We start from the raw sequence: 7866 nt of genomic DNA, 5'->3' as shown, positions 1-7866 counted from the left end.
TCGCATACGGAGCAGATGCATGAGACGATTTCAAACACTGAACATAAGTGATAGTTAGTGATAGTTTTATTCCTGTAGATAGACTTACGCACCCTTTATCTCTGGACACGGACGTGTTCCACATTAATATGTTTTAAGTAATTGTGCGTTTGCAAGGCTTCTGCATTTTAAAGTATTTTACTTCATAAACTGAGACAAATAGCAACACATATTACCGTAATTGAATTTTATCCGTTTTACCTGGGCTTGAGTAATAATTGAGTAATTATTACACTCTAGTATTTCAACTGTAATTAGGTTCTTCCCATTTTTTCCTAAACCGAAACATCTGAACGAGTTGTTTTGTCTCAAACTACTGACAAAGATATTAAAAATAAGAATAGTAAGAAAAGCATTTTAAATACTTGGACTGACTTGTTGTTTTTACAAATGCATTGTTTCTGTGCGTCGGCAGAAGTCTGCGTTGTTTAGCTGTGCTCAATGCGTCATGATCTTTATTATTGTCTGACATGAGGTGTTGGAGTAAAAAACACTTTGTTTACTTTCCATATAAAGTTGTTGCATTTTTTCATCCAGACTGTGACTGGTTTGTCAGCAGCAGCAATGACCTGGTGGTGGCGCTGTTTTCGACCTTTTACTATCTGTGACCCTTTAATAAAGTGTTCCTTATTAAACTCTTGACTCTTGTGGTCATTTGCGGGACACATTTAAGCACAGAAAAATACATATAGTGTTTTTAATCAATATTCCAGATCTATATCAGGCCATTGAAACCTGGATTTGTGACTTATTTTTTTTTTTAATCCAGTTTTGCATCTGAAGTTCTTCACAGCACAAACTGCATCCAAACAATCCCTCCCTTTCTCAGGACCGTGCGAGTGGCTGTGTCAGAGAAATGCATTGTGGGTATAACCTCGGTCATGAGAGGCGGCGTACGCATCACATTAGCAGAGGAAAGACACATGACGATGAGGGCAAAGCAAAGATAACACATTTGGAACGGGACAGAGAGTTCAGACCGTGACAGACTCTGAATATGAACCATTTTAATATTAAAGACGCTTCATAACAGTATCATCGGTTACACTGGTTGTTTAAGTCCCAAAATGTTTCAGACTTGAATCTGAAGGTCAAATACAGTGGCATTTTTCTTTATTTACTCACAGGACTCAAGTGCAGTAGTGGAAAGAGTACTGGAAATGTGTACTAGAGCCAAAGTACGTGGCTGAAAAAGTACTCGATTAATAAAGACAAATGTGTAAAAGTGCATCAAAAATACTGCTCAAAGTATTAGTTATTAAATCCACAGTTTTAATACAACACAAGATAAGTCATGTATAATAAACTTGATTGATTAAACATTTTAAAGCTGAATTAAGTCGTTTTAAACATATTCTCTGAGCTCTGGACAAGCGGAGAAGGCCATGCAGTTCTGTTTATGTGAGTTTGTAGACAGAAAGCAGCAGAGACGGCGCTGGGACTGGGACGATCGGGACTTAATGTGATTTTACATGTAGCTGAAGACAATTACCAATCCAGAATTAGACTTAAGAACAAGTGCATGTCTAAAAAAGTACAATTACCCAAAGAAACCTACTCAAAATATAGTATGTATGTGTGTATTTGTAATAAGTACTTTCCACCCCTGGTCTAAAGTTGGTTTTAACACTTGTTTTGTGCATCTAAAATCCAGTTTACGTCAATTAGTTCTGGTGGTTGAGCGGTTTGGTCGTGGTTTATACTAAGATTAAGTTTAGGGCAGATTTGTGGATTCTACTTAAGTCCTGGTTTTAATTTAGTTTAGTCCTGACTTAAAACCAGGTAAAGACAACAGTCCAAATGTGTGTCCTGTCTCGTCCCACTCAATAATGCTCTTGAATCGTTAATAATTGCACAGCGAGATGCACATTCCTGGGGTCAAACTTGGAGATGGCGGCGGTCGTGGAGCACAGAGCGGCGGTTGTTGAAGGTCACTTGACTCAGATTCCAGAGACGACAAACAGCCGGAGCATCTTGTTTGTGCTGCGTGTTTCCGGGCTGATGTCGGACACGGACAAACTGCATTCCTCTCGGGGCGAACGCAGAGCCTGTGTCTGTGGTGTGCTTTTCCCGTGAGATTTACAGAGCTCTAAACTGACTCCTGATCAGCAGCAAGTCGACGTCCTCTTGGGCTTGTCTGAGCTGTCTGTGATTCCTGCAACAAAATAAGACGATAGTCATAGAGAAAACCTCTGGTGTCATAAGTAGCTTCACGTTCATTTATTATTTATTATTCATTCATGCCTCGGTCACACTAAGTCTGTAGCCACAGCTGTCCTGGGGCAGTCTGACCACAGCGTGGCAGCTACACTGAGCCGACACCTTCAAACAGAGACGTTCATGCAAAGACTGTATATAAATGTTTGAATGTCTCTACCTCCAGTAAAGAAGAACATTGTTTAAATGTCTCTTTGATTGTTTAAATGTCTCTTTGATTGTTTGAATGTCTTTAGGATTGTTTAAATGTCTTTGGGATTGTTTAAATGTCTCTAGGATTGTTTGAATGTCTTCAGGATTGTTTAAATGTCTCTAGGATTGTTTGAATGTCTTCAGGATTGTTTAAATGTCTTCAGGATTGTTTAAATGTCTTCAGGATTGTTTAAATGTCTCTAGGATTGTTTGAATGTCTTTAGGATTGTTTAAATGTCTCTTTGATTGTTTGAATGTCTTTAGGATTGTTTAAATGTCTCTTTGATTGTTTGAATGTCTTCGGGATTGTTTAAATGTCTTCAAGATTGTTTAAATGTCTTCGGGATTGTTTAAATGTCTTCAGGATTGTTAAAATGTCTTTAGCACTTACTGATAATGTCCCCTTGAGGCTTGGACCCATTTTTCTCGAGTTCGGACAAAACGTTGGCCTCAAACGTCAGAGAAGCCACTCTGAAGAACAAGTCCCTCACTCCGTCTCCTGAAGCAGAAACATCCACATTGACAGGGGGACGAGCAAATGTAAAGTGTAAATGTGACTCTGGCTCTCACCGGACTTGGCGGACACGGCCCAGTACTCCGCCTTGATTTCCTCTGAGAGTCTGATGGCCTCTCGCTCGATCGTGTCCAGCTGATCCGGAGACTGGCACAGACAGAATAAACACTTGTTTTACAGTCATATAGATGGTTAGTAGTCCATGCTTTTGCCTGGGTAAGACTTTAATCCTGGTTTTGGGGTGTTCTTTAATCCTGTTTTCTTTGCACTTCCTGAACACACACTCAATTCAGTTTTTTTTCCAAATCGGATTGTTTTTTTGACCTATCCAAATCTTTTTTTATGAGTCTCCCAACAACGGTGTTGATACAATATTCTGTGAATCCAACAATCCAACAAAAATGTGTTAAAACATGTCTTTAAACAAATCAGTTGAGGTTTAATTATCAGACAAATGTGAAATGACTATAAAATAAACCACAAAAGTGCAGAAACATCCCATTATATCCACATTACAACGCATTTTTTTACTATCAAAATATTATTCGACATTCAAATCTTGCCTGTCTCCAGAATAACATGTATTATATATATATCTAGATTTCGATTTATTGCCCACCTCGACATGTGCAGCATTTCAGATTAGTGTTGTGTGTTCAGACTGCTGTCCTGTTGCAAAAGATGTGAAAGTGGCCTGGGTCACTGGGTCAAGACAGATTTGGGAAAAGAAAAATCAGACTTGACCTGTAGCATGAACATGACCTAAGTCCTTAAGTGTTGGACATTTAGGTGGTTGTTTGGTGGGCTTTAGAGGTCGCGGCAGCATGACATGAGGGAGAGCGCGAGACAAATGGAATGTTATAAGGTATTACTGTATATTGGTTTCGTTTAAGGGTTTTCGCTCTTGAAAAAGAAATCTCGATCACAATAGGACTGTATTTCCTTAGTCGTTTAGTCGATTCATCTGTCGGCATCAGTCTTAGTCGACTAATTCTTTTCTTTAGGTTGTAAGATAAGGAGATAAGAAAAATATTTGAAAGTGATTCACAAATGTTATCAGCCTTTTTTACACCTAGATATATTGGATTTCTTTTTTACTTTTCTGCTTGAATAGTCGTTTTTGCGTGAACTCCTGTGTCGTGCTCTTGTGAGTGCAGTTTGGGTACGATACATAGAGATACTTGACATATTTTTAGTCGACTAATCGATCGGCAAAACAATCATTTCTTTAGTCGACAACAGCCCTAGATCTCAATGAGTTTTTTACCCGGTTTAATAAAGGTTAATAGATACAAATGAATTATATACATCAAATATGAGGTGTCACAATATTGAGGGAAAACAGTAAAGTAAATGCGCTCACGCTGAGGTCCTTCTTGGTGCCAACAAGAAACAGTAAAACACTGGACGGGTCGTTTTCCTTCATCGAGTCCTCCAGCCACTGCCTGCGCACAAACCCACAGTTTTAATCTACGCCTAATGTTTTTTTAATGCCCCCGCCGTCCCGTAATGAGGCGATCCTTCTTACCTGGCATGTGCTAAAGACGTGGTGCTGCTCAGGTCGAACACCACTATAATGGCTGTGAGAGCACACGTTAGTTCAGCTGCGTGCATTTCAATAATAATGAGTTTAGCGGTCAGTTTTTCACCTTGGGCTCCTCTGTAGTACGTCGAGGCGATGCACTTGAATCTCTCTTGTCCGGCTGTGTCCCATCTGCAACAAAAAGAACGTCCATTGTCAGAATAAGTCGAGTTATTTACAAAGAATTTACAAAAAAATGAACGTCTTGATGCTTTTTTGGAGGATCCTCTTCAGGCAATTTGATGTCAATTCAACAGAAAACGTGTCTTTAAATGTATTAGTTGAGGTTTGAGTATCAGAAAAATCTACATGGACTAAAAAATTACCAACAAAAGTGACCAAATAGTACTTAATTGTTAAAAGAAATATATATGCATGATATTAAAACATGTGCTTATCGTCAAAACAACATTCATCATATTATGCATTTTTTTTCAATATATTGGCCATTTCTAAATATAAGATAAATAAGGGAAGTTTGAAAAATAAAAGTATCATAAAAATGTTGTATGTTTCAGAAACTTAAAAAGATTAGCACGCTCATTTTGAACCTATCCAAGACATTTAAGGGCAGCATGTGACCACTGCTTTGTAGATAATGAAGCGTGAAACCCAGAGATAAAACGTTATATTTCTGGGTCTGTAATCAAATTTACAACAGATTAGAAACAGAAATTCAATCATTCCAGTTACTTACAGCTGTAAACTGAAGGGGACTCCCAGCACCTCGAATCTCTCCATCTCAAAGTCCACGCCAATGGTCGCTTTGTAGTTTTTCTCAAACTCGTCTTTGCAAAACCTCCAGGAAAGACAGAAAACTACATGTAACAACACTGACAACATCAAAGCTCTCACAGTGTTACTTTGAGCTTAACTTAACTTCTAAGAATGAACCAAAGTCAGACGCAAAACATAAACTCTACATTATAATGAGCATTTATTAGCAGAACTAGAGGCAGCGGAGTGAGTATGTGTAACTGTGTACTCGAGTTTACTTACACAGAAGTAAAAGTAGTGATCCAAACAAATACTCAAGTGAAAAGGTATTTAGAGAAACAACTAAGTACTGAGTCACAGTTTGGAGGTGAAATGTATTCAGACAAATAAAACATGAAATAATGCACAGACTGTATTTTCAAAAAGTAGTAGTATTTTCTTCAAATACCTTTTCAACCCTTATTTAAGTAGGAATTGCTTGAGAACAACTTTTGATGATCCCAACTTTAGTAACGATTTCTACTTTGACTTCTAACAGATTGAGATCATTTTAAAACCACTAATAGAAATAGAAAAGGCAGTGTTCATGCACAAACGCTCCGACACAAACGTCGCTTTATTTAGTTCATTGAGACAAACGTCTCTTACCTGCTGATCAAGCACGTTTTACCGACCGCGACATCACCCACGACAATGACCTTGGCGATGTTAAAACTGAAAAAGTGTTGATCAAAGAAAGAATTAGATGAAGTTAAGACAAGTAAATAACTAAACATTTAACAGTAAAATGGACATATGGAATTAGGATTATGCTAAAGTACAGCCACACTCCTGATTTTGAACCATTTAATGTTCAGATTATTGACTATTGAGTGGATGAAAATTTAAATTTTCTAGTGCGATAAATAAGGAGCAGTAACTTTTTCAAAAGTTTCCACTGATGTTTGGCTTTATAATTCTCACATAAATCACATTGTGGAAGCCCTGAAGAACACGAACAATGGAAGATTTACAAAAAAAGTTATGTCATGCAGAAAGCAGAATATAATGTAGCCTTATATTTTAGCATCAAACTGCCAAAATACATTCCTAGATTGCAAAGTCTCTCCACTGACAATAAAATTTAACCGAGACAAACAAATGCCACAATGAAACACAGCGGTCTTGCAGATTGAGTGCAGAGCAGTGTCTTATAAAACTCTGCAGGAGATTCACTGTTTATTCAAGTCAAATCCAAACTCATGATCTACAAAATGTTGATTTGTTATCGACTCCACAAAAGTGCCCTATTCATCTTCCAATCTTTTCAACTCAACAATTATCATGTCGTTTGGGTTGAATAATGGTACCACTTTCTGGAGCTATGAAGACAAAAAAATATTTAATTTTTGTTTATTTGTGACGAACGGTAAGACGTTGAACTTCGTGACAGTTTTTTGTTTCATGTGGAAGGCCCAGTAATTAGAAATATAACTAACCATAAAACTGGTTAGTCAAAGTTAAACAGCAGCTTCCACAATCTGACCAGTTTGTGATTCTGATTTTGTGACGATGCCAAAAATCAATCAATCAATCAATCAACACAAGTCTCACCTGATGGATCCAGGTTTCTGGACCTGACACACGGCTTTGACCTGAGGATGGAAGCTGTCGTTGGTGTGCAGCGTTGAGGTGGAACTGAAGCACTGAAAGAGGGAGGTAAAGTTTATGAAATACTATATGATCGGGATGGCAAGATTATTCAGTTAATCAATAATTGTGATTATTCAGGTCCATATAGAAGCGTAACATCAACAACAAACATATTATTTATTTTTTAGCTGGCTGTTTTTGTCACATTTAACTTTATTTAGTCTGAAAGTTCAACTTCATAAAGCTGGTCACAAACTTGAGGAACGGTGACATGTCAGACCACAGGAATGAAAGATTTCACTGTTGATTTGTCACAGTCTCAATAATCATGAATAACTGTAAAAACGTTTTTTTCATGAAATGTTTTTCATGACGTTTTTCATAACATTCCTACAATACGATGGAAAATTCACATAAATACTTTTCTAGTACCTTTGGGAGCTGTGTGATGACACGGTTCTTCTTTACTGGAGGTAACATGGTGCAGATACAAACAGTCCCTAATTAGAACACAAAAGACAGTGACGGTTTTCACTTAAACATAAAATAATGCAAACAAAAAACAAGGAGCAATATATAAAAAATAAATTGAGAACATTACAACATTAGCTACTCAACCCAATAATATGCCCTTCTACTTAAGTTTACTTAACCTATATTAACAATTTACTGAAAATTGCAATGTATTCAAGTGTATTTGCTGCATAGCCCTGACTCTCACTGAACTCTAAATTAGTAACAGTAAGGCACCACTGACTGAATTACACTGATTGGTCAAACCTCGTCAATTAAAAATGAAATGCAAGGATTAATAAAAGAGGCTTACAAAACGAAGAGAGCTCAAAATTTGGTTACCTCGTTTTCGTAAATGATGTTAAAAACTAGAGCCTGTTCCACCTTGCAGTTGTCATCTCCGTGGCTCCGAGAGATAAACTTATCCACAAAGTTTCCACCGGAGTCAAAGAACAGCCCG

General features: G+C 37.5%; 1 protein-coding gene across 2 annotated transcripts; it reads right to left on the bottom strand.

Moving 5' to 3' along the window:
* Window positions 1–1092: 1092 nt before the first annotated feature.
* Window positions 1093–7857, bottom strand: LOC140360571 (ras-related protein Rab-34-like). 2 transcript variants are annotated; one of them, XM_072445825.1, is made up of 11 exons: window positions 7749–7857; window positions 7326–7393; window positions 6855–6946; window positions 5910–5975; window positions 5242–5343; window positions 4612–4676; window positions 4491–4542; window positions 4326–4407; window positions 3019–3109; window positions 2840–2947; window positions 1093–2194 (listed from the first exon to the last, which is right to left on the bottom strand). In XM_072445825.1, exons 2-11 carry the CDS (start codon window positions 7371–7373, stop codon window positions 2145–2147), a joined length of 756 nt encoding a protein of 251 aa, XP_072301926.1. In that variant the 5' UTR covers window positions 7374–7393; window positions 7749–7857; the 3' UTR covers window positions 1093–2144. The 2 variants fall into 2 exon arrangements, with proteins under 2 accessions (XP_072301926.1, XP_072301925.1); XM_072445824.1 differs by having other exon boundaries at window positions 7326–7384; window positions 7749–7836.
* Between the last annotated feature and the right edge of the window lie 9 nt (window positions 7858–7866).

This window comes from Eucyclogobius newberryi, unplaced genomic scaffold (assembly GCF_026437365.1).
Source record: "Eucyclogobius newberryi isolate DKJ021-1_F unplaced genomic scaffold, fEucNew1.0.hap1 SCAF_15, whole genome shotgun sequence".
NCBI classification, from domain to species: domain Eukaryota; kingdom Metazoa; phylum Chordata; class Actinopteri; order Gobiiformes; family Gobiidae; genus Eucyclogobius; species Eucyclogobius newberryi.
This window is presented reverse-complemented; position numbering and strand designations above follow the sequence as displayed.